The sequence below is a fragment of the Apteryx mantelli genome, chromosome 2 (genome assembly GCF_036417845.1).
Source record: "Apteryx mantelli isolate bAptMan1 chromosome 2, bAptMan1.hap1, whole genome shotgun sequence".
NCBI lineage: Eukaryota > Metazoa > Chordata > Aves > Apterygiformes > Apterygidae > Apteryx > Apteryx mantelli.
Window position 1 is genome coordinate 104,506,013 of NC_089979.1, and position 26,528 is coordinate 104,532,540.

The 26,528-nt window shown below is 40.6% G+C and overlaps 1 protein-coding gene across 6 annotated transcripts in view; it reads left to right on the plus strand.

Annotated features, from left to right (window-relative positions):
• GRB10 (growth factor receptor bound protein 10) overlaps positions 1-26,528 on the plus strand; it is a 158,351-nt gene that overhangs the window by 31,432 nt on the left and 100,391 nt on the right. For 5 of the 6 annotated variants that reach the window (XR_010883417.1, XR_010883418.1, XM_067291170.1 and 2 more), the window contains exon 2: positions 8,984-9,081. Coding sequence is in view for 3 of the 6 variants with exons in the window: in XM_067291170.1 (XP_067147271.1) it covers positions 9,031-9,081 (51 nt within the window). In the remaining 3 variants the exon portion in view is untranslated. Of the gene's footprint in view, positions 1-8,983; positions 9,082-26,528 lie in introns of those variants that run through there. The other variant, XR_010883419.1, reaches the window with a different exon arrangement.

The following is a 26,528-nucleotide window of genomic DNA, read 5'->3' on the forward strand; positions in this document are numbered from 1 at the left end:
GAGAGGAAGCTTGTGAGAAAGTGTATGTGCCAGATTAGAGGCCATTACTCCCTGCATCTTCAGCTGAAGTGGTCCTTGGGTCGCCTCGATAGGCATCCTGTGTCCCCATCATGCAGCTAGGGCCTGCCTCACTTCTGCATGCCGTTTGAAGGCAGTGAAACTGCAGAGTTTCATAAATATTTCATACCTTGATGATAAGTTCAGTTTTTAAACTGAAATACTTGCTTCAGGGACATAGGGGAAGATCCTTACTTAAATGGGCAAGGGGCTGAAGTAACTGTTTCTTTCCCAGGACTTTTTATCCTTACTATCAGTGAAGCTGCCCTGACAAGAAATAAACAAGAATTCACATGTTACAAGTCTTGAGGAGTCTTTTCAGAATTTTAGGCAGCTTCAGGAAACTGAAAAATGCTGAAGTGCATATATTTTATTTAATTTTTTTGGCAAGACTTAAAGCGGGATGGCATCAGTTCTCCTGTGCTACTTCTAAAGTATGTATCTGTTTTGGCTTTCAAAAGCCTGAATTCTTGTTGCCAAGATCCTTCACTTTCTGGCAAAATTACAATAGCAAATGGCTTCCTTTACAAGGTGTAATATTTAGACTAACAGCTTTGCAATTAAGAATGGCAAAGAGAATTATATTCCCTTTTTTCATAAGACCAGATTTTTTAGTATGGAATCGTGGGAGTGTTTGGACTTGACTGAAGTGCTTTTGATTGATGACTTATATTTTGAACAGTGCTTTTCATTTTAGTGTGCAACATTTACTTGAAACTTTAACTAGAACAAAGCTTTGTTTTCAAAGCGATGTTCAAAGTATTACTCTAGTAATACTTTAGTAATACTCTAGGGCAGTTGCTCTATACCATAAACTTGCAAATGCATTTCGATAATGTGTATTATATAAAATGTGTGCACATGCCAGCTTGTGCAAGGGAAATGGGAAGAAATTAGGAAATCTGCAGGTGGTATTCAATATTATCTGATATTAAGCTCACTAGGCCAGTAAGTGTTGATAATGTCACTGAATCCTTTGTGGTTGGAGAGAGATGGAATTCTGGAGTATTTGAGGAGGTATTTTGGAGTGTCAGGCAAAAAAATTTGTTTGAAGGGGAATTTCCCAAGTATTGGTTTCTAGTGTTGGGAAGGTCTGAGACGTTGGGTGAAGGCAGGGACTTTCAGAGCTGGGGAGAGAGGTAAGCATGTGCTTGGAGTGAGTAAGAGGGGGAAGTGGAAAATAAGAGGCTTTGGAAATATATTCAAATGTTATTGGGGTGTCCTTGCCAAAAAAAGTAACAGAAGGGGCAGCCTTTAAAATTCTCATCTACCATGCAACGTATGCCATTAATATATGACTGAGTGCTTAACTGAGCAACATTGTTTTGTTACTTGCACAGAAACTTGCCAGTATTGGTTTGAAGTTGGAATCTTTTGGTTGTATTTGTTTGCCAGCATGCACTAATGAAATGCAGTGAGTCCTGCTGACCAAATGATTGCCTCAGGGCTGGGGGTCAGGGGTGGGTACCATCCTATAAGATGACACTCTCTACATGAAACCACCACCAAAAAAGGGGAAATCACTTGGAAATCCTGGTATGTACAGATTGCTAATGGTTTGTTGAAATCCAGTGGCAAATGCATGACCTACAGTACATAGCATGCTTTAGGATCTAGTCGTCTTGGTCTGGCCAGCCAGGGGATCTGGCTGCACCTTTTTTCCAGCCTGCATGGCCAGGTTTTCCCTTATGGGAAGTTATATGGATCTTGTCCTCATGTGGAAAAGCACGAGTCCCACAGTTTCCACGCAGCTGAGGGCACTGTTAGGCTTCAGGTCTTTTAACAAGATTCACTGGCATGCCTTATGCTCTTTTTATCCAAATCTTATTACTGTTGTAACTATGGCAATATGAATAGACTAGTAAGGAAGTGTAAGCAAATCTGTCCTCACATCTTATACTGGTGTTAGGACCTGTGTTAGATACATCCATGTAACTATCTTGTATCGCTGAAGTATGGTTTCAGATCTGTAGGTCTGCATAAAAATTGATGAACTTTCCTTTCCTAGATGCCACGGAGCAAGGAGGACCTTGGACAGGGAGAGGGCAGTTGAGCTCTTGCTGATTGCTCTTTGTATGAACCAGCAAGACAAGGTCTCCCTTCACTTGCTCCTCAAGATGTTAAATTTTAAGTCTAATAGAGTTGACCAGACAGTCTTGAAGGTGAGTTATAGAGGAGAACTTTATTGCTTTAAGATTTTGTTCTAATTTATTTTAAAAATCCAGGTTTTGTGTGCCCTGGAAATATTACAATATGGGGGCAAATGAAGTGATGACACTGGATGTCTGAGAGAGTAAGAGATGTAGAGAGAGGGAGAGAGATGTAAGAAAGGGAAAGATTTTTAACCTGTATGTTAAACCTGAGGTCTTTGAGAAAGGTCTTTAGGTAGGTCAAGATTTGAGAGAACCCTGAGGGTATTTTTTAAATTATTATTATTATTTTGTCCTCCTCCTCTTCTTCCTAACTAATCTGCAAGTGATTGGTTTTTTTATTATTTTTTTTCTCCTGGATTTAAAAACTTTGACAGCTGGCACATGTAGAACCTGGAAAACTTCCTGAACTGGCAGAGTGACCATACCACTGCCATCTCCCTATTGCAGTATCTGTAGGTGCGTAGGCTGTCTATGCTTCTAGAGTGCTAAGTAAGATACCATTTCCTTTCCTGAGAATATGCAAGAAGCAAGCGGTACATCAAAAAGCATACCTGATGACAGACTTATTTCACTGATAATTGAAGCTACTGGTTTGGTAGGTAATTTGACTGTGAATAGAAACAACTTGTTCAGAAGCAGTAGTCTCCAGGATGCATACCTAGAATGTTTTTTCCACACTAGATCACAGAATAGTTGAAGATGGAAGGGACCTCTGGAGATTGCGTAGTCCTCCCCCTGCTCAAGAAAGGTCAACTAGAACAGGTTGTCCACAACCGTGTCCAGCTGGGTTTTGAATATCTGCAAGGATGGAGACTCCATGCCCTCTTTGGGTGACCTGTTCTGATGTTTGATCACCCTCACAGTAACAAAAAAAAAAAAAAAGTTTTCTTTTGTTCAGATAGAATGTCCTGTGTTTCCATGTGTGCCCATTGCCTCTTGTCCTGTTACTAGATACCACTGAGAAGAGTCTGTCTCTGTCTTCTTTTAAACCCTCCCATCAGATGCTTATACATACTGACAAGATCATTCCTGAGCCTTTTCCTCTACAGGCTAAACAGCCACAGCACTCTCAGCCTCTCCCCATGTCAGATGCTCCAATACCTTAATCATCTTTGTGGCCTCTTTGCTGGACTCGCTCCTGTATGTCCATGTCTCTCTTGTACTGGGCAGCCCGGAAGTGGACAGAGCACTTCAGATGTGGTCTTGCCAGGGCTGAGCAGAGCAGAAGGATCCCCTCCTTTGACCTGCTGGCAACACTCTTCCTAATGCAACCCCAGGTGCTGTTGGACTTCTTTGGGGCACATTTGTGGCTCATGGTCAACTTGTTGTCCACTTGAGGGCCAATTTGTTGGCCTACTGTGTGTAGTGGTGCATGGGGTTATTCCTCAACAGGTACAGGACTTTGCATTTCTCTTAGTTGAACTTCATGAGATCCCTGTCAGCCCATTTCTGCAGCCTGTTGAGGGCCTTCTAAATGGCAGCACAATCGACTAGTGTATCAGCCACTCCTGCCAGTTTTGTGTTGTCTGCAAACTTGTTGAACGTGCACTCTGTCCCTTCATCTAGGTTACTAATAAGGATGTTGGGGTATGCCACTGGTGGCTGGGCTCCAGCAGGACTTTGTGCCACTGATCCCAACCCTCTGAGCCCAGCAGTTCAGTCAGTTTTCAGGCCACCTCATTGTCTGCTTATTTAGGCTGTACTTTATCAGTTTGTCTATGAGAATGTTTTGAGAGACAGTGTCAAAAGCCTTGCTAAATTCAAGATAAACAGCATCCACTACTCTCATCCACCAAGCCAGTCATTTCATTGTAGAAGGCTATCAGATTGGTTAAGCATGATTTCCGCTTCATAAATCCATGCTTACTATTCCTGATCACCTTCTTGTCCTTCGTGTGTTTGGAAGTGATTTCCAGGATTATTTGCTCTGTCACCTTCTCTGGGATCAATGTGAGACTTACCAGCCTGTAGTTCCCTGGATCCTCTTCCTTGAAGATAGGAGTGATATTTGCTTTCTTGCAGTCCTTAGGCACCTCTCCTGATCTCCATGACCTTTGAAAGGTAATTGAGAGTGGCCTCGCAGTGACATCAGTCAGCTCCCTCAGCACCCATGGGTGCATCCCATCCGGGCCCATAGTCTTGCATATGTCATTTGTGTAAGTGCTCCTTAACCTGATCCTCCTCCACCTTCCTTGATCTAGACTTTTCTTCTGATCTCAGGGGCCTGTGATTCCTGAAGGCAAATCTTACTAGTAGAGACTGAGGCAAAGGAGGCATTAAGTACCTCTGTCTTTTCCATATCTTTTCCTATGTCACCAGGGTTTCCACCCCATTCAGCAGTGAGCCCACATTTTTCCTCTCCTCCTTCCTTTTGCTGCCTGTAGAAGCCTTTCATGTTGCCCTTCATGTCCCTTGCCAGTTTCAACTACAGATGGGCTTTGGCTTCTGTGATCCCAAAGAGATGATAGCCCTGTAACTGCACACAGACTTCTAACTCTTCCTGTTTGTTCCCCAAGCTGTGTGCATTAGTGTACAGGTGCTTCAGAGAGGCACCCCAGTGTGGTGATTTCTGAGAAAGGCAGTGAAAGCTTTCTGCGTAATGTAGTCCTGTAGGCACTTCCTTATTTATGTGCATACACCTGGGGTGATTCCACTTCATCTCTTTTTTCATTGGTTAGGATGTCCCTTTTGTTCACGTCACCCTGCATCCTTTGTTTACCATCCCTGTCCACCACTTCTTCACTTGATTGGTGGTCATTCTCTTCCTCACCCATCATTTGTAATTTAAAACTCTTCTTACCAGCTTGGCCAGCCTGTTGACAAAGATACTTTTGCCCCACTTTGTCAGGTGGATCCAATCTCTTTCAAGCAGTCAGCAGGCCTCAAAAAGGGTCTCATGGTCATAGAAACCAAAACTGTGTTGCTGACACCAGCTGTGCAACCATTGTTGACCCACAGGATCCATCCAGTCCTCCTCAAGCCCTTCCCCCTCACTGGCAGGATCAAGGAGAAAACCACCTGGAACTCCATGCCCTTGACTATTACTCCCAGAGCCATGTAGTCACGCTTGATACTTTCCAGGTCTCCCCTGGCAGTACTGTTGGTGTCCCCATGGAAGAGCAGGGCAGATAATAGTGTGAGGGCTGGGCAAGTGTTGGCAGTCTCGCCACAAGGTCCTGAACGCAAGCATGTGGCAAGCAGCAAACCTCCCTAGACAACAGAGCAGGTTTGCGGATGGGAGTCTCCCGCTATTATCAAGTTTCTGCTTTCCAACCTGATAGGCACTGAGTCTGCCTGCCCCTCTGCTACTCGTGGAGATTTGGGGTCTTGAAGCTGCAGGGTCTCAGAGAAGATCCGGTCAAACTCTTTCTCATCCTCTCTGATGCTGCACAGTCTGATGACCTTCTCCCTCAGCTCCTTGACTTGGCAGCACAACTCCTTAACAACTGTACACCTTTTGCAAGTGAGGTACACCTCTTGCCACAGCCTCAGTGCAAAGCCCCAGGCCCTCCCTGCAGCCCCAGAGCTTCTGCCTCCTTCTGAAGGGTTTAAACCTCCAACGTTGCAGGGACAACTGCTCCAGCTGGTCCTGGGGACTGTTCCCTGAGGTCCGTTACTGCCGTAGCTGAGGACATGCGTGCTGGTCTGAGCAGAATTGCTGGCCCCTTCTTTCCACCCTTCTGCTCAAACTGCTGTGTCTAGTAGCTGCGTTCTCTTCCATGAATCTTTTTTTAGATTATATGAGCTGCTTTAAAACTTCAGAGAGACTGAGATGTTCAATCTATGCATCACAATAGATTATTTCTTAAATTAGAGAATATCATGCCAAATGTGATTCTTTTTTATGGCATTTAAAGTCTGGTTTATCATGACTATACTTCTTTCAAGGACTCCGTCCAAGGAAGACCTCTTAAGCCAGTAAAGCATGTGAAGCCTCTTGGTTTTGAATCTGTACACACTGTCTGGGTTGCTGCTGCATGGCAGTTATTCTAGCCATTGAATATGCTGGGGTTTGTAACAGTGTGACTACATGGTTTGTTTTCTATTTAGAAGCCTTCAGAATTTCCCTTCCCCATCTAAGGCATTTTAGGAAAAGGGCAGTAACTTGGCACTTGAATAACTTCTTGTGATTTGTGCTGTTTAACTTGCATAGAAAGACACCATTCAAGTTAATACACAGTTAAGGTCTCTGAAGAGAACTGATATGCTAAAAATCAAGTTTAAAGTCTATAGGAAAGAAAAAGTTGTTTTTAAATACTAATTTTTATCTGTTGAACATATGAATTGTCCCTATAAAATTTATTACTCATTGATGTTGTGGTACAATAGGGCTTTAGATCTCAAAGGTGAGCAAAGGCTTTTTGTATTACTAGGGCAGGACTACTTTGATAAACTGCCTTTAGAAAGACAAAAGAGATGTGATCTTAAATCAGTGTTAATGTGTGACTGACTAGGAATGATATCATCTAAAGATTATTGCTTTCCTCTGTTTCTGCGGTGTTTACCGATGAATACTCAGGAATGCAGCAGTGAAACAAATAGGTCTTGATAAATTATGCAATCTTGACTTGAACTATTGTTTGCGGTAATTGATGATCTTCCACTGGTGTGATGGGGCTGTAGTGTAAACTACAGCACGCCCTAGAGTAGACAAATTGGTCTGGTATTGTTTGGAAACATATTTAGTGTATCTTGCAATATGTGAATCAGTGACTTTTGCTGAAACATCTAGATAGAGAAAGACTGGTATTTTTATATTCAATCCAGAACAACCTACAGTTAAATTTATAGCAGTCATACCTTTTCCTGTTCTGTAAAAACTGAAGTAATAATAAAATTGTTGCAGTGCAAGACTGATTTCTTTCCCTTATCCCTTTTCCTAAAGTTTCTTTAACCGCTCTGGGTTTACAGGCTAATCATACAGTTCTCTTTGTTCTTATTGCATTATCCCAACTTCAGAACATCTACTCCAATGGTTTGCCCGACTTTAACTTCTGATGTACTTACAGAAACCTGTACTCCCCCAAATGAAAGGCTTTTGGCACACAGCTAAGATAAAAGGCATTTCCTTAAATCTGTGTTTAATTCTTCCAGAATACATTGGGAGAGTGAGGCAAATCTTGCCCTGAAAATGAAATCTTCCATTCCCTGTTTAAAAACTGACTGCAGATTTTTAGGCGTAGAGTGGGAGTTAGATAGTTGTAGACCATTGTTTATGTGTTTAAAGACATGTCTGATGAAAGGTCCTAGCAACAGTACAAGTTGGGCATCATGCCTGCAGAGTTAGATGTTTGAGGGTATGTTTTATTTCTACTGTGAATCCTATAAGATTTTAGTCTTAATCTTATGGGAAAAGTATCTAAAATAAACAAGTTGATTTAAGCATTGTAGTGGATTAAATTCATTTGCAAATTTGTTGTTGCCAAGAACAGTTTCTTCCCCAAGGCAATTAGCTATATGAATTGACCCCAGAAGGTTGCTATCAGGAAAACAAGAAGCACAGTAACTTTCTCCTGGAAGGGAGCTCCCAGGAACTCGTCTACCTTTCTGGTAGACAAGAAAGTTACTTTGTCTCAGGCAAATTTTTTCTGGAACTAGAAAAGTAAAACTTCCTAGATCAGTGGATGGTTTCCTTGGATTATAGGCTGCAACTCCCCCTGGAGCATTTTTGCCAAGATATCCTGTACCTTTGTCCGTGACTTAACTGACACCAAACCAAAATTCTCAGCAGGACTTCTGTAACAGTTCATGCCTACTGAAGAGCAGCAGGTAGTCTGTTCAACTGAAGACTTCTGTTTTGAATCAATAATTGATAATTATAATACTGAACAAAACAAGAGCTTGTTTGTGGTGAGAGTAAAAATCCTTCATTAACTTTGCAGTCTTCTGCTCCCCTTTTTCTCTCCTGAAAGGTGAATAGTCACTCGTTTCATATGGCAGGGATGTCTTTAGCCAAATTTAACTGGTTGGGAGAAATCTTGGGACTAGGAAGTATTGTGTGGCAATGCCTTTGTTTAGTTTTCTTTCCGTTGTTACAAAGCAGTAGTTAAAATCACTTGCTCAACGTACAGTGGCCTTGCTTCAATACTGTCTTCTCTTTTGTCATTTTTACTTCTTTAGCTATGTGCACCTCTAAACATGCTTGCTGTAGACTTCTGTTCAAACTCTGTCTCAACACAGAAGTGATGCATAAGAGAAACACTACTCATCTTGCAAAGTTGCTGCTAATACTCACTCAAAAGAGGAAATCTTTTTTTTGGAAAAGAGGACTTTCCATGCAAATCTGCATCTGTTTGAAATATTGCATGAGATTGAAGCCCTGAGGGAAAAGACAGGCTGGAAGGGGTAAAAGGGGGAAGAAGTAGAGTAGCTGTGTTGAAGGCTAATGCTACATAGGTGGTTGTCACCTTAACTAGCTCCCAAATTACAACATTTTCTTTCCATAATGGAAAATGCAGCCGTGGTTGATGAGTGCCAGTCCTCAAATGGTTAGGGTCTATGTGTTAATAAAAGCTTTCTCTTCCTCCTGGGACACACAACAGAACAGGAGCCGTCCGGCCTGAGAATAGCTACATTGGGCTGTTTAGCAAAGTATCAAATGAATGTATTTTCCAGACTGCAGACAGCAAACTTGCAGATTTGCTACTCCAAGTTGATGCAAATCCTTGTCACCTCATCTTGCTCCTCTTGGTCTTCCCTCTCCAACTGTTTTCAATAATAAGTTGATGAAATGTCTTCAGTGTGGTTTCTGACAGTCTGTCTGTACTCTGCAGGTTCTGTGAAGCAGTAGATGTAATCTGAAGAAAACTTGAAGGAACAAATGGCTTTAGCTGGCTGCCCAGACTCCTTTTTACATCTTCCTTATCGGATAGTAAGTTATGAAACTGCATGTTCGTGTCAGATTGTAGCATTGTGTTGCTATGTGCCAGTGATTGATTGTGAATTCAAACTTTTCATCAGTCTGCCAATAGCTGTCTGGCTGTTCTCTGGGTTTTACTAACTTTTGGTAACAGAACCTCTATTATCATCCTGTATTCAAGACCTACTGCTGAAAAAATTGGATTTGTAGGTTATATTGGCTAAGATTTGATACCTTTCCTTAGATTAGCCAGTTTGTATTTGGAAGAAAGCACTCCATTCCCCCTGAAAAATGATAAGCAACAATACCGGTGAAATGCCTTGCACCAAAAAGTATCCGTGTTTGCTGAATGTTACGCTTGTAGGAACAAAGGCAGAGATTTTTACACTCAGTGAGATCGTATGTTTGTTTAGTCATTATCTTGTATCTAAGCAGCCAATATGGCATACTGCAAAGAATATATATTTAAAAAAAAAAAAAAAACAGAAAACCCCTCAACTCAGTTCAATGGTGCTAGGCAAAAACACACATAGAAGTTCTCCTTTTTTCAGGCAATTGTGGTTGGCATAATGCATGCTTTGTATTTTTTATGGAACTGCAAATCTGCTATTTCAGGCATGACCTGCTTTTTGCCCCCTCCCCCCTTTTTTCCCCTCCTTTGCTTTCATGCTGTGCCTACCACCATAAGGATTCAGTTATGATTTTGGGCCCTGCAGATACACAAATGAGTAAATAGAGTACCATATGACATTTAAACTTTTTTCCCTTTGTCTCAAGAGAAACATTGCCAGCAGTGATTACTACAGTCATGCTACTTACTTAAAAAAAGAAAAAAAAAATCCTCTATAGGATACTTTGAATTCAAAATACATGAACTTAAACTTTTTTCCCCAACAGAAAACCTCAAATTAGTTAAGACTAACCTTACTTTATGCTGTTATCAGTTGAATTCACCCTAATGTTTTTCCTGATAACAGGAAAAATTGTAGCAGTTCTGTTCGAATTGCTTTTCCAGTTATAAAGACTGAATGGACTTTGAGAAATCAGGTGTCATGAAAATCTGTATTATTATACCTAGGTCTGTGGTTTTAAAAGAATACATGAATCGATGTGCCTTGATTTCATATTTTTTGTTGCACTGTGAAATTACACTTCAAATTCACTTGGAGCATCATCTGAGTCATGATAGTAAGCTGAAGGAATGTAGATCTATAGAAGAGAAATTTTAAATTGTAGGCAGTGATTCTGAACCACAAGTTCTTTACCAGATATGAAACTTTCTCATGAAAATAGTGTCTTTAGTGCCCCAGTTCAGCAGCCATGAGGTACATCAAAGACTTGCTGCCATTTCATCCAGGCAAATTTGTGATGGAGAAGGCTCAAATTTGTCTCGTAGCTGTGGCAAATTCTTACTGCTTATGAACCAATGAGCTGGGGAAGGCAAATATATATTATCTTAGTGTGGGTTATTTAAATATTTGATAATCTTTCTAAAATGTTCTGAGCAAATTTGTTTTCTGTGACTTGCACATTATTTTTCTCTTGGAGGTGAATGATCTTCTAGTCCAGAAAGCCTGGATCTTTGTTCAGCTGTTCCACAGTGTTGAATTACAATAAATAACTGTATCAAACTTTTACCTGCATTTTTTTAAATATTGTAGTTAATCATTCAAATTAAACTATTCAGGCTTTCAAAAAGTCATCAGATTGGGGTTGCATAAGGAAAAGAAGACTTGTATTTTGAGTTCTGAGTGCTTTCCAGCCATGCACTTAGGCTTTTCTCACTAACTAGGAGAGCTAGAAACAGAAGTGAAATTGGAGATTGTAATGTGGTCATGAGAATTTTGAAACCAAAGCACTAAGACGACACTCTCCATTCCCCCATCCCAAAATTTGTTTACCTTTTCTAAAAGTGCAAGAGCATTTGTAACTTCAGAGACAGGAGTCTCTCCAGCACAGCTGGGCAACTGTGAATTTCCCTTGGCACTTCCCCTTGTTCTTACAAAACCTGTAGATAATCTGCTTAAGTCCAGGACAGTCAATAGACTAGAAGTCTCTTTCACAATCAAAAGATGCTCTTGCCTGTGTCTGCAGCTCGGTTGGTTGGATCCCGCACATTTGTCAAAGCAGCGTGATTGACTTAAGATGGTGGGAGAGTGACTCCCTGCTAATATTTTTGGTCATAGCTTACTGTGTGTTAACTATCCTAAATGCTTGTAATGGGTTTAAAGACTAGTTTTGGAAGCCCATTCACAACTACTCTGCCTTCTGTCACAAGTTAAGTTCACGTTACAAAAACTGAACATCTGTTTTTCCACCCCTACTAAATCTGACTTAGAAGCTTTTCATCAACTTGTCTTTCAAACTTGGCTACAGTGCCAGCATTGTGTTGGTAAAAAGGCTAAAAGAAGGTTAAACTAAATATGCTCTAGATTAGTGTGTGAACAAGTATTCTTATTCTCTTTTTTCAGTACATTTTCTGACTTGATATGAATGGAAGTCTGTACAGAACATTCTTCCAAAGTCCCTAAGGTTGGGATCTTAATGTTGCAACTTCGATGTTTAGAATAAATTGACACATTTAAGTTTGGGATTGCATTCAAAACACTGACAGCAAGAGAAATGAGGACCTGCAAAAATGTATATGTACTACAGAATATCCTTTAGGATGGCCTCTGGCTAAGTCTCCTCTGCTCTTCTTTTTCCCATTTTTGGGGAGAGGGGAAAGGCCAAAAGCCTCTGACTAACTTCCATGCTGGGCTTTTTATGTGCAATATTTGCTGCTTTTAGAAGCTCTGGGGTCCTGTTTAAGAGGCGCCTTTTTTTTTTTTTTTTTTTTTTTTTTTTTTTTTTTTTAAATCAATCTCGGGAGTTAGCACAAACCAGTCACACTGAGTGCATTCTCCTGGAAACAATCTCTTGCTTTGTGGAAAAAAATCAATACTACCTTTTAGTGGCTTTCAGGAGCCCTTTCCAAATTTTCTAACTCTTCAATAAAAATCCGACAGTGAGAATTGGCAGTGTTTGTCTTCTGTTCCTGGAAATTCAGAACATAGTCCCAGAATTTCTCAGAAAAAATGGGATGATTTACTGTGTTTCCATTCTTTTGCAATCTGTAGTCACAACAGTATTTATGTGCAGTGACTTGAACTCTTAGGAAAGATTTAATTCTTTAACCCTTTGATGTATGAATTGTGCAAGTCTCTGACGTCATAAATAACAAAACAATTTTCTTAGTTTCTGAACATGAAAATCTGTGCATGCAAGCATGAGATTTTCTGTTCATCTTCTGTCTTCCCCCCCCCCCCGCCCCCAGTTTACTTTCCCATAACCAAGTTGTGGGAATGACTGTTTTATTAATTAAGCTCCACAGAGTTTGTTTTCACAGGGCTGAATTCTTATCAGAGAGAAGACTTGTTTGGATCATGCTCGGCATCTAACATTTGCACGAAATGCAATACAAAGCCATATTCACAAAACAGGGAGAAAATTCAAATTGTTTTCTCCTATATGTACAGAACTCTATATTTCAGGATTGCAAATAGTCCTGCTGACCGAATAAGAGAGCAGAATTTTGCATATCATACTTGAAAAGCTTTGTGCACTTCAAGAGCAGAGAAATAAGTACTTAAGAGAATTTATCCATTAGAAGCTAGCTAGTGTGATATATGCCTCCTTTTTAATGCTGTCAGATTTATGGATGTGGAGAAAACTTATTGTTAATATGATAGAAATTGTCACATATCCTTGCCTTAAGTTGGAGGAACAGCTAGGTACAAATTCTCCAGAGTATAGTATGGCATTTTGATTCTTTTTTTCCATAAAATCATACAATAAATTAAAAGGCACCTTTAGAGGTAATCTAATCCAAGTCCATGGCATACAGCATTTATAGCTGGTGTCCTTTGTCTCTGTGAGCATGTCTTTTTTGCATTTTATTTTTCTACTTTTTCGGGAGTTGATTGCTTTGGTAAGGTTTTTTTGGAGAGGATTTCTGGTTAAGCAGAAACCAAAATGTTCATATCTCTAATTCAAAGTTACCTGTGTCATGGTGGGTGCTGGACACCTCATTCCTATGAAATCCAGATGCCTCCTGTATGACTTAGTCCTATCTCTGCCACAAAAAAATGTTTGGGGATGGAGCAATCTGATAGTGTCAATATAGATACACATGCTGCTGTATGAATAAATGTCTGGGTGCCACAAGCTTCTTAGTGCTTAATAACACAACATCAAAAAACCCCAAAACCATAATTGCAGAACTTGTGTCCAAGTGGCCTGAAAACCTATGTGGGGGAGGGCTGTTGAGACCTGTGTTTTGGCCCTCGTAGTTTGTCTGACACAGTTTGAAAACTTTCATTCACTGAGCTATCAACAATTGTGCATTGCAGCTATGGTGAACTATTCTCTTTCTTATTGCTTTTAAGATTCAAAATAAACAGTGGCTGAGTTCATTCCCTTTAGGCTGAAATGTGCAAGAACGTTGCTTGTATAGACTTTCGCCTGGAGTTTGGGGTTTTTCTTGCTAGCAGGGCCATGTGGAACAACGCAGGGCTCAAACAGGCTTTCAAAGCACTTGAGCGTAGCTGAGTGGAAAACACCAGAGGCATGACTGAATTGCATCATTCCTCTACATACTGTATGAAGAGGTGAAGCTGAAATGTTGCTACTGCCAATGCAGAAAGTCATCAGATTTCTGAAATATGGTGTTAGTCAACAGATATTTTGTTGATGATGCTCTTGTTTTAGCAGTTTGCATGTTGCAAGTGGTGTATAGGGTTGATGGACTGCAGCAGACATGAAGTACAAGGCAGTGAGAACATTAGTAAATGTTTTTACAAGACATCTTGCCTCCAATATGAAGTTATGAAATCTGTCTCCCTGAGTGCAGCTTGCGAATGAATTTTACAGATAGGGTTGATGCCACTCTGTAGATTTTGTTGAAGAGCAACTGGAGGTGTATTTCTAGCCGCTATCTATTGTTCATGGAAAGAGATTTACCAAAAGAGTTGTCCCAAAAGCCATTGTTTACACTCACATTAAAATAAAAATACAGTACTCACATTTTAAAGATGGCATCGGAAGTGTACGTGGCTCCACTTTCAGATGTGATCAGAGTATTGTATAGGAAGCAAAAGAACGTCAAAGAAATTTGTACTTCACATGAAGTTATTTTATACAAATAACTTTAGTCTTCCTTCTCCTAAGAAATACCCATCATTTTGTGTTTTTGCTGTACCAGCTTCTATCTGTCTACAGTTCTAACTGAAAATCTGTATTTGACCTGTTTAACCTTCTATTTTTATATTCTAATTTAGGTGGAAGTTGGTTGGCAAAATATAAAGAGCATTTCTTGAATGTGAACAAGCAATTTTAATGTCTAGATCCACATTTCTCTCTAGACATGATTTTCAACCTGCAAAAAAAGACTCAAAGCGTTCTAATTATCACACATCTCATATACTGCTTTTCCCTGAATTTTGAACAGCAGTGAGGAAACAATCTAGGTATTGCAAATCAAGTAAGGAAATTGAGTAATGAAGCTCAACTTTGCATCTTGCTGGTTTCACACTCGTGCTTGACCAGTAGACTGAATCAATCTTTCTGATCTCATTGCATCATTTTATATGAGCTTTCTCTTAGATTTGTCCCTAGACTTAGCCATAGTTTGCATACATGTTCAGATCTGCCAAGTTTACTGCTTTTCTGAGGAAACTCTTGGTCTTGATCTGCTTTGTCATTCTCCTGGAAAATATGAGCAGTCTGGTGCTGCTTGTGAAGCCAGGCTTTTGGTGAAGTCAGGCAGGTGCCATATGTGTTCACAGCTGAGGGTGGAGTTGAAAACTGTGCCTGCCTTATGCCATTTGGGGATTTTTTCATTCAAATGCATTCATTTCACATGTTCAAGCAAGTGTTTTTCTTGTATTATGTCTCTTCACTGCAGTTGAAAATTGATGAAAGAATTTATAGGGAAAATTTCATGGATTTTATTCATGTTCTTTGCAAGACTGGTTTGCAAGAAAACAAAAAGCAGTGAATCTCTCCAGGTTCTGGCTTGTATGCAACTTTGAAGATGCCACTTCTGGATTCTAAGAACACCTACGTTGATTAAAAAAAACAGACCTATTTCTGGTGTTTTTTTCACAAAACTTTACAAGAGACCACTGTGAAGTAACGATAACAAGAAGTTTAGCAGACTATAGCACCAAATTAAGTTCTGTATATTTATTCTGAATGGGATCTTTTCCAAAAGAATAAATATATAACAAGCTATTTACCAGCTAGTTATTTTGGAGAACTACCAGCAGGAATGTTTTCATGTTAGTAACAGCTCTCTCTTAATGGAAGAGAGAAACTGGTGTACTAATCCTAGGACAGCTTCACACTTCCAAGTCTGTGGAGAGCCTGAAATATAACAGAATGGAACTGTTACTTAAAATTGGCTTTGTTTAGTCAACTGGAATTACTTTTATGCTAGTTGTGTGTGTGTGGTGCGGGGAGAGAGGTTGTTTTTGTTTTTAACGAACCTTCCTTCTACAGTGTGTTCTGTATTTCACTTATGGAGAAATAATGACTGCTGGAGAAGGTTTGGTTTTTGGTTTTTGTTTTTTTTTTTGTTTGTTTTTTGTTTTTTGGGCTTTTTTGTGTGTTTGTGGTTTTTTTGGGTGGGGTTTTGGGGGTTTTTGTGTTTTTTGGGGTGGGGTTGTTTTGGGGGGTTTTGGGGGGTTTTTTGTTTTTTGTTTTTTTGGGTTTTTTTTATGAGGAAGATCGGATTCCTGTGTATTTGGAGCTGTTGCTTTTCAGGAAAATGCTTGTGGCTCAGATAATTCTTAATGTTGCTGTCCATGCCAGTTGACTTGGAGAGGCCTATTCTGTCCTTGGTGAAAAACAGAGATATAATGTTATTTTTATAGTCTTTAAGTATTTCTAAGAAGTATATCTTGATACAGACCCTGCTAAAAGTTACACCCAATATACTTTCTTGCCTTACACAGTTTAAGGGGAGACTGTTTGATCCAAGGAAGGGCAGAATTTCATAGGCACTTAAGCCATGACTTTTTTTTAAGTTGGGGGGGAAAAAAAACACACACAGAAACCCATATGAAGTTGGTTAAGTGTCACCAACTCTAAAAGCAGAAATTTTCTATTTCTCAAGTGAACTGTGGGTGAAGCTTCCAAAACTTCCTTTTAATGTGATGTCTCTTGGCAGGGACCATTTGTTTCTTTGCTTGCAGGCCATGTAGTCATAATGCTGTGGCTGAGTTCTGGTCTTGAGCTGCTCAAGAAAGGATGATCTAAACTCACTGATCACAGTGAGCTTGGCTTTGGTTGGGGATGTGTCACTTCCTTAGTAAAGCTAGGGATGAATCCATCAATTCTAGCTAGCACTAGCTATGACTGGAAAGGATCTTCACCTGCTTGATTTTCATCCTTTAGAATTTTTTTTCTTTTTCAATATCTAATATATTATAGTCTGAAGTACTTTATTTTATTTTTTTTTAGTTATCCCTAGGTTCCCACAAAGCTTTGCTGCTTTTCATGTTTGTATTTCATTTCCACCATTGCAGGTGTGTGCCATTCTCAGAGATGTGGCATGGAAATCAAGGTACAGAACTAGGACTTTATCCTTATTCTTGAAGAATTGGCTTTGCTTTTTTCAGGATGGAATTTTACTGAATTGATCAGATTTCAGTAGTAGTTTACATAGGACCAGAATATTCGTGTTAAGGGTCCTTCTTGGCACATAGTACCGATGCTTTAATCTGAGGCATTATGATAGTGTTTTCTTTCCAGTTTTGAAAGACAGCAAGCAAGCAATTGGAGAACACAAATGTACAACAAAGCTCTCAAGCCTTGCTGCTATTTTAAGATAGCTTTGGCTTGTGTACTGGCAAGACCAGTGTGCATGTCCTAGTCTCTACAATGAAAGACAAACCCTCAGAAACAGCCAGTGGTTTTGGAGCGTCCTTGTCCTCTGCAAGCTGAATGTTAGACAATGGCTTAAGAGTCTACTACATACTGGCTGTAGCTCTTAAAGTCTTGCACACTGGCTCCATTTTTTGGACATAATTTTGGCAAGTAAGGGGAACCTGGCAATCCTTCATGCTGGAGGCCTCAGCTCTAATAAAGCGCTTTAGTTATTAGCACAAGTAAATAGTTGTCCATTTGTGCTTCATTAATGCATATTAGTCATACAGTAAATACTGTCATGCTGGCAAGTTCCCCAGAATACTGACTACTTCTACACAGTTCAGGAGGGGATTTCTGACAAAGTGGTGTTGGCACCTTTCTTGAAAAAGTTCTTGAAGTTATTAGTGTAGAAGAGTGACAGACCATGATTTCAACTCACGTGGGTTTTTGTAAAACTGATTCTTCAGTGGAGGCAAAGGAGGATTTCTGATGAATCTACCTTGTTGTAGTGGATCCTTCTCAAGATTTTAGTTAACTTTCTACAGTCTTCTGCTGTATATGAAGCAGATCATTTTGGGCTGGGGGGAATGCAAATGATATGCCTACTTTTCTAATGAAAATAATTCGATATTCAAAACTATTATCATGGGATTGTCCAATATTGTAAAATTTCAGCTATATATTAGAAGAAATCAATGTTTACAACAATACGATGAAATCAAAAGACAGCACCGTGATCCATAATCTGTGTAAATTTCTGAGTTTCTTGAGTGATGAGACTCAAAAATACAAATGGTGTAAAACTGTGAGCTGAAATGACGGGTTAGTTAAGTATGGCTTGTCCTTTGGAACAGATAGCGTGGATTTACCAGTTGATTTCTTGTCTTTCACGTCCCTGGACGTGGCTTCCAGGAGGATTTGTTCTATAATCTTGCCAGACACTGAGGCAAGACTGACCAGCTTGTGGTTCCCCATATCCTCCTTTCCCATTTTGAAGACGGATATGATAATTGCCTCCTCACCATCATCAGGATCCTCCTCTGATCACAGTGACTTCTTGAAGATAGCATCCTCACAGTGACATCAGCCAGCTCCCTTAGCACCCTTTGATACATCCCATCTGGTCCTATGAATTTGTGCATGTCCAGTTAGCTTTTGTGGTCCATAACTTCACCTTCCTTTACTGGGGGTAAAGTCCCCCAGACACTGTGCTTGGAGACCTGGGAAACCTGAGGGCAAGCCTTAGTAGTAAAAAAAATGAGGCAAAGAAACCATTGATCTTTTCTGTGTCCTTAATCACTGGGTCCCTTGTCCAGTTGAGCACTACCTACACTAACATTAGTTACAACATCTCTGTATTCCTCCTGGATAGCCCCTTCCTGCTTCCACCTTCTTTGCATTTGGGCATTTGAGCTTAAGTAGGAGCTCCTTGTCCATCCATGCTGGACTTGTGCCATCCCTGTGCGACTTCGTGCATGTCCAAATGGACCTCTCTTGTGCTTGGAGGAGGCTGTACTTGGAGATCAGCTTGTTCTCCTGGACACCTTTGTCCTTCAGGCAGATCCCTGAACAAGCCAAAATCTGCTTTCCAGCAGTTCAGGGCTGTAATTCTGCTAGTAGTCTTACTTCATTTTCTCTTGCTTTCTTCATCTCAGGAGGGTATCAGGCCACCATCAGCCTCTGCCTCCCCAGCCAGTTTGTCTTTGTCCATGAGTCAGCTTTGGTGACTCATTGATAAAGCAGAGCACCTCCCCAGTTTGCTCACTGAACATCTGTGTTGCGAAGTTGTCTTCAGCCCACTCCAGCAGTCTTTGCAGCACACAAAATTAGCTGCAGCTGGAATTGCACTGCTTGCTTGTGAGTGGGTCAAAGATGTGATTTAGCTGATTTGTCTCCAGTTTCTCCCCATTCCACACACCCAGCTGCAAAAGTGGACTTATCTGGTCTAGGCAAGGCAGGTGCTCCAGGCTTTCAGCTTCTCCAGACTGATGGTTGTCTTTCATCAGCCTCTTTTGGAAACAAGCATTGAGCTGGGACAGAAGGACTCACCAATGCATAATAGAGGCAAAGGAGAACCCAGGAGTGCTAGCCTGTGGCCAGGTGGTTCCAGGCCCATCTCCGTCCTTTGTGGCTTCCCAGCCGAGCTCTTGGTACTCTGTCCCCTGTTGTGGCACCCTCCCACCCTCCCTGGTGATTCCTCTCTGTCCCAAGGTTTTTATTCAAGCGGGCTCTCTCCTCTGCTGCCTTCTCTGAGGATGTGCTGCCAGCCACATCTCCCCACACTGGCTATGTGTTTTGCCAGCTTCTGCCCTCAGGCTTGACTGGTGTGGCTGTACTTTGGTCAGAAGCTCCCCTGCCTCTGTCCCTGTGGTGGGGTCAGGGTTGGGTGTGATGAGGCAGGAGTCCTGGCCAGGCCCTCTCCTCCCCTCTCCGTCGGGGTCCAGTGCAGAAGAGATGCCACCTCTTCTCACTGCAGGGGCAGGGAACAGCAGAGGTCAGGAAGAGAGGGATTCACAAAGACCTGAAATGCAAGAGCTGTTTTAGTATTGCAAGGAGACTATGCCTGCCTGTGGGATTTCTGTCTTCTCCACCTCTCTGGCAGGTACCTAAGCTGCCTTAGACTTTCTTGAGGGGCTGAGTGCAGGCTGATGAGGAGCAGTGCTCTTTTCTCCTGCACAATCCTCCCATGTGCTCTTTTCCTGCTCCTCATCTGCATACCACCCCCCACCCCAGTCTCTCCCTTGCGCTTATCCTTGCTCCGATAGCAGGTGAGCGTGGACCCCTTGGCTAGGCAGAAGTGGAGGCCATGGGGTCTCCCATCGCTGGTGACACTGTTACAGCTACAGGTGGCAATTTGTTGGAAATAGTGGTTGTTGGAGCCGACCCGTGCAACTCTCCCCTGCAGCCTGGGCTGGCTGTTGCGGAGATGGTCTTTCCTGGGCTTTGTTGTTCTCAAGGAATCTGCTCAAAGTCCTTCAGGCACCAGCCAAGGGGTGGAAATAGGTCCCTGATTGTGCACAGAGGGGAGAAACTCAGCAAGCTGGGGCCAGTCCTTCTTTTAAGGACTCTGGGTGATGGTTTGCCCAGCATGGGCCAGGTAGTTCATATCGTCAGCATAGTTTGGTTGCCCAGGTCTGCTGCAGTCAGTTCTGCCCTCAAAGGGGGCTGCTATGGGCTGAAAGATGCCATAACTTAGAAGAACAGGGGGCTGAGGCCCCTTTCCTTGGTATCCTTCGCATGTGCCATTTTGCTGCACACACACAAAGGCTGCCCCTGGGGCACAAGGCCTGCCCTTGGCCCCCCTTTGGGCATCCTGTGCTCCAGCTCCCTCCTCAGCCCACAGGCCCGCTGCTGGGCTCCATCCAGGATGTCATTGCTGGACTGGTCCTGACTGTCTGCAGAGCCCCAAACACACCAGCCCAGGTCTTTAATTTTTTTGACTTTTCGCAGTATTTTTCCTCAGCTTAATTCTCTCGTAATTTGCCACTGATGGCACCTATAGTAAAGATGAAATGGTAAACATGTTGTGAGAGCTGTTAACATACATGAACTGCCTTTTGCAGCTTTCCTGGTGATGCTCTGCTCTCATGATATCACCTTCATTTTTATGCAAAATAAAGTTAAAAAAAAAAAAAAGGGGGGGGACCTTGCAAGGGGAATGCTTTAAGATCCTGGAGTCGTATAAATTGTCAGGCACAGGAAGAAGTGGTATTAGTTTAAAAACTGCAAAGAGAATATGTGATGGAAGAACAAGGACGATACCTCACTGGCATTTTATGTGTGCCTGTGTTCTCCATGCTATTTAGATTACTTCAGCCTGTGTGCTGAAACACAGATCCGCAAAGTGCTGACCTGGCACTGGATCTTCTGTAAAAAGCTCCATTTTTGGTATCTTGCGCTAACTGTAATGCTTCGAATATCTTCATTTAAAATAACATTAATTAATGAACTTAGCTGGTGTATCTTAAGAGGGATCTAACTAAGGAGCAGAGTTCTAAGTGTGGGTTTGGTAAATTCTTTATGGAAAATTATATAGAGAGAATTTTGCTACATTATCTTGTCAGATATTCTTAATGTAAAGAGAGTGACTTTGTGCATCAAAAGTATGCTTTTGCTTGAATTATTCTTTAGAATAATTCCCTCTAAGACAATGGCAAATTAGATATCCAGAGTAAATTAGATTTTTGAGTACCATTCTACTCCCCACCCCCAATACATTTTTTTTTTCTGTGCTCTGTCTTCTGATTTTGAAAAAGGAACTGCTAAATTAAATGACAAAGGATATGGGAAGACTGTAGTGATAGGTATGATTTATAAACTGTTATTTCACTTTTCCCCCCTTCCATTTGTTGTTCTGACTCTTAAAATCTCACAATTAGATACTATTTCTGGATTGAGCCTTGATTTGCAGTTTTAGCTAGAATAAATAGTTCACTATATTGGATTGCTGCAGAAGGTAACTCTGGGATCATTCGTGTATAACATACACTCTTCAGTATATACATGAGTGTTTTATGTGTTATTTATACTTGTTAGATCATTTCAGTTTGTCCCTTAAATGTAGCAGATATCCATATATTAGAGCAATTTATAGCATGTGTACCCACCCACATATGCACATTCAATTTTATGTGAATTAAAAACAACAATAACAACAAAAAACTGATAACAGACTTGGAATATTTCTAACCAAATACTAATATTAACATTTGGGATAGTCATCTCATACCTTTTGTGGTTAGAGGCACTTGCAGAATCTGTTCCCTGAATTCTAAGGTAAACATGAATTAGGACTTGAAAGTGCCTATTTCCCTACTGTTGCCCGTAAGGAAGTATAGGTTAGTATGATAGAAGCTTGAATGCCTTCCTACATACTTGCTGATGAAATTTCTACATGATTTTTTTTTTCCTGACATGACTGACAGCTTAACCAAATGTGCTAAGTATGTTCTGAAAAAGGCATCTCTTGCGATGTTTTTTCTGGAGCCCTTTATACCCTCAAAACTGTGATAAATTGCTGACTGTTGAACATGAATTGGCTGGATGATTTAGTAGCAAGACGAAACTACTATGCTGGATGAGAACAGGTTGGAAAAATAATTTTCTGACAGCTTATCTTTTGGAGCACAACTTGCCCAGCAGCTTAAAATAAAACCAAACCCACAAGATCAGAAACTTCTCATTGCCGTTCCCACCAGCATCTTCCAGAACAAGAATATACTGACATGATAAGGTACTTTATGGGAATGCACGATTACACACATGGTGTCAGTGTTGCGGTATTGTGCTAATGAGCTCCCAGGTAATTGGCAACAATTAAATTTCTTGTTTTAACTAGATGACATAGTCTTCAGTACAATTGTATCCTGTAGGTGGCTTGTTCCTTTCACTCAAAGCTTGCTTCTGAAGCCTGATTCAAAGTTTTACTCCTTTCTTCCTCATTCTATTGTTTCTTTATTTGATCTCTGATTTGACTTTAATCTCTGCAGGAATCTTTTTCACTATTTTTATTCCCTCAATCTGTGCTTTCAGGTCAGAAAAAATAGCTCAAAAACTACAGGAAGCAGTATAGTAAATACTGATCATGCTGTAAAAGCTACCACCCTGAATTCTGGAGTTAATCACTCTCTCAGCTGAAACATGGTAGCTGCTCATGAGCAAGCTCCTAGCCCCTCCAACTGCAAACAAGTCCTGTATTTCCCCCCTGTTCTTTGGTTTCAGGGGAAAAGTGGGGAGAGAAATATCTTTCAAAGCCACTTGAATACTGATTTAACAACAGCACATCTGATCACATGCTAACTTCCTTGGAGTCAACAGCCTAAGTCCATTTGACAGAAGGGTTCTTGTGGTTAGTAGCTGTAGCATTTCTGTGTTGCTAAAACCAGTGCAATGCATACTGCAGTATGGGCACACATGCTATATATATATATATATATATATATATATATATATATATATATATAAAAAAATCTGTTTGGGTTTTCTTAAGCTGGAAACCCTTTTCTTCTGACTGACCAGGGTTTGCATGGCTGTTGAAATCTGTCATTGTTTGGAGACCCTGTACATGTGTGTCTTGTTTGGGTTGGTTTGTTTGCTTTGTTTCATGTACTACCTTTGTAATTTTTGGCACACAATATTGCCCTCCAGTAACACACTGGCAATTATGAAAGCTCTTTGATCTGTTGACATCTTAACATAGCCTAGTATTCAGAAAAGTTACGCAGAATTAAAAGAGCTATTGTTGTTAACCATATTAAAATGTTGCAGTGTATGTTCTCAAGTGCTGTGGGTCACTTTGGATGTATCCAGTAGGCCTCAGCAAAAAGCAGGGAGAAGCTGAATATCAAAATAAGCAGTCACTCAACACTCTTTGCTGTGAACTAGTTTAAAAAAAAAAAAAAAAAAACCTCCACTCAAGAAGAGGTGATTGGCAGTCTTGCTTTTAGCAAGCAGTTTTTTTATCCAGTGCCAGTTTGTGCAAAAACTAAAGATTTACACTTTGTATTGGGCTTTCCAGGGACAGCTTGCAACTTTACATGTAATCTGTTACTATTTAAATGCAAATTGCTGAGCTTTTCAGAATTTTCTTCCTTTACAGAATGTTAAGTCAATAAAGATGTTCTGATAAATCCCTCTTCTTAATGCAGGGTAATTGGTAGAGCTACCTTCAATTAGCTCACTTTCCTTAAGGAGGGGAAAAGGTGGCAACCACAGCATTAAAAAAAAAAAAAGAAAAGAAAAGACTATGTTTTAGTAATACTGGAACAAACTGTAACAATGAAACATATTTCATAACTAGATTTTTTTTTAAAATCAGACACAGGTAGAGTATTCACTAAGAGAAGCTGTCATGCTGAAAAGTGTCTGAGCTGCTTGAATATTACTATAGTGAAATTAGTTATTTATCATACTCTGTTAGGGGATATGCAGAGGCTAAAAATACAACAGGTTTCATTCATTTTGAGAAATAGAGATAAGATACTGGTGTGCTGAAACATCCAAATCACTGGTGTTAGTCTTAGTTTTGTTCTGTTTTCTTTCAAACTGTTGTGAATTGAGAATTTGTATGTAGGTGGCACTGTAACATAGTTTGTGTTGGAAATATCATCCTACCTTCACTAAAATTCGGGAGCAGTGGCTTATGAAGTCTAATAAAGCAACACTCTACTGAGAATTTTCTTAGGAAAACTGTCTTGATGACTAGTGAGAAATGTGCAGTAATGTCACTTTCTTGAAACTGTGAAGGTCAAATAAAATTCAAACGTGATTAAAGAATGAAATAAATGCATCTTGTTTTGTTGTTTTTTTTTTTCCCTGAAGGCTTGCTGCAATGTAAGCAATACAAAAGGACAACATTTTTTTTTTTTAGGAACCTATATATTGTAGACAACTTTATGGCTTAAACTCCATCCTTTTCTTTGCATAAATTACTGTATTGATTTGCTCTGAAAGTTTGGAACCCTGCCATGTGGTTCGTGGGTGAGCACAGTGGTCTGTTGCTGTACAACATCTGATGCTGGATTGTTAATGATGAAAAGGCAAGAGTGTCATTGTTTAGAGTAGCTATACCTGTGGGTTTTTTTTTTTTTTTTTTTTTTTAACAGAAGTTGTAGAGCTGTCAGTTGGGATATATGAATCTCTACCTCATTTCTGAGATCTTAAATACCTTTTTAGTAAGGATTGCTGTTTGGGAAATGCATGAAAAGTTAATTACATATCTAACTGAAAGCAAGCCACCTGAAGCATTAACATCCCTGTCTGAGGTGGGGAATTAGTTCTGGGGCAGATTGCACCATGCAGTGGATAAATGGTTCTTTTTCTAAGCAGAAAGGTGTGTGGTCAATATAATTAAGATCATATGTTTAGTCGAATGGGACAACCATTTCTAGACCTAGTTAATTGCTATCTAATGCCAAGGATCACTCTCCAGGGCGAGAGGGAAGAGGTATCAAGCACACCCTGAATTGCAGCAATTGAGCAGATAGGCTAGGAAATGCAGAGAGAGATAAAGGCCATATCACTGACAGCTGAAGTGGGTAAAGATAGCAGAGTGCTCTTGTATATGAAATTGTTCAGCACGGCATTTGAAATTCATCAGGTTATCAAGATGAAGACCCGAAAAACAATTTCATTGATACTCTGGAAGTTATTTTGTTAGCTGATTGATGTCCTATGAATTCTAATGTCGTTGTGAATGTGGTGGCCCTTGCCACGTAGGAAGCTTATTATTGTAGGAAGTTTATTATTGTATCGGCTCTGTCAAGGGCAGTGAAGAATCATCTTCCCCTATCAGCCCTTTTTAAACCTGAACCATCAAGAAGACAAAAGGGCACAGTACTATTGCCTTTAAGAAAAGACACCGATTTTCAGGTGGCATCAATGTCTTTGCTTTGTGTTTCATGCTATTTTCATTCCTTTGTTAGTTTCACCGCTCCTGAGGTTTTCAGGGGTACCTAGCTGAAAGGGAACATGCACCTAAATGTAATTTAGGCCATCTAGCTGTAGTTGCTTCTTTCCAAAGAGTAGTTTTGAATACCTGTTCTTAAAAAGAGTGTACTTGCATAGAAACAGTAGTTCCTACAACCTAGGCAGCACCTTCCCTCCCCCTTTCCTCCCCCCCCCCCAGGGACACACAAACGAGTTACCGCTCTGCCAAATCCCAGAGTCCACCGGGTCGTCTCTTCATGCAGTGAGCCTTCCAAGAAGGTTAATGTAGTGCATCATTAGCGTGAGCTGGGACAGACTGTCCAAGGCAGTTCGTAGAACATCTCCCCTCCACTTTGTGCAAGGGTGCTTTCAAAACCCAAATCCCACAGCCAGTGTTCTTAGAAGCTGCTGGCTGCCAGCATTGCTATAATCAGAGCTGTAGTAGGTTTGATGCCAAGTAGAACAGATGAGCTACCTTCTATTTCGTAGGTCTGATGAGTTTGGGGAGGGCAGCAGGTTGAAAACGATCAGATAACTTGTACCTTCTGTCTGTGTGCAGCAACTTCTCCCAAAAGAACATGTCAAGATTTTTTTGTAATGCAGGTTAAAACATTTTGAGGAAACTCTCAGAGTAAACTGGTATGTTGGTGTTGGCAGGTGTGTTATATGCTCAAATTTTCCATAGCACCTGTGTACAAACATTCCCATATGTGTTTCTCATCTTTTCCTCTTTCTTATAAGGAGGGAGTATAGCCTGGCCAGGCACTTGAGAAACTTGAACAAGACCTGGGAAGTTAGCCTAGTCAAGAATCCTTATGAGGGTCAAAGTTTTGCAAGCAGCTACACTTCCTAGAGGTAAAATACTCCCTTAGATTGTGTGAGCGCTGTCTAGTATAGTAGTTGGTATGGTATGTATGCCTAAGTTCATTAGAGTCTTGCTATGTTTTTAACTCAATTTAAGTAGAATAGTCTATTAAATATCAATCCTTTGATAACAGAACAATGTTAAATCCCACTGAAAAACTTCTTTAAAAAAAAAGGAATATGACATCTTTCCTTGGTTTATCTTATACTTTCTAATAGTAGCAAAACTCAGTTTCTTTTTAACTCCTGTCACCAAA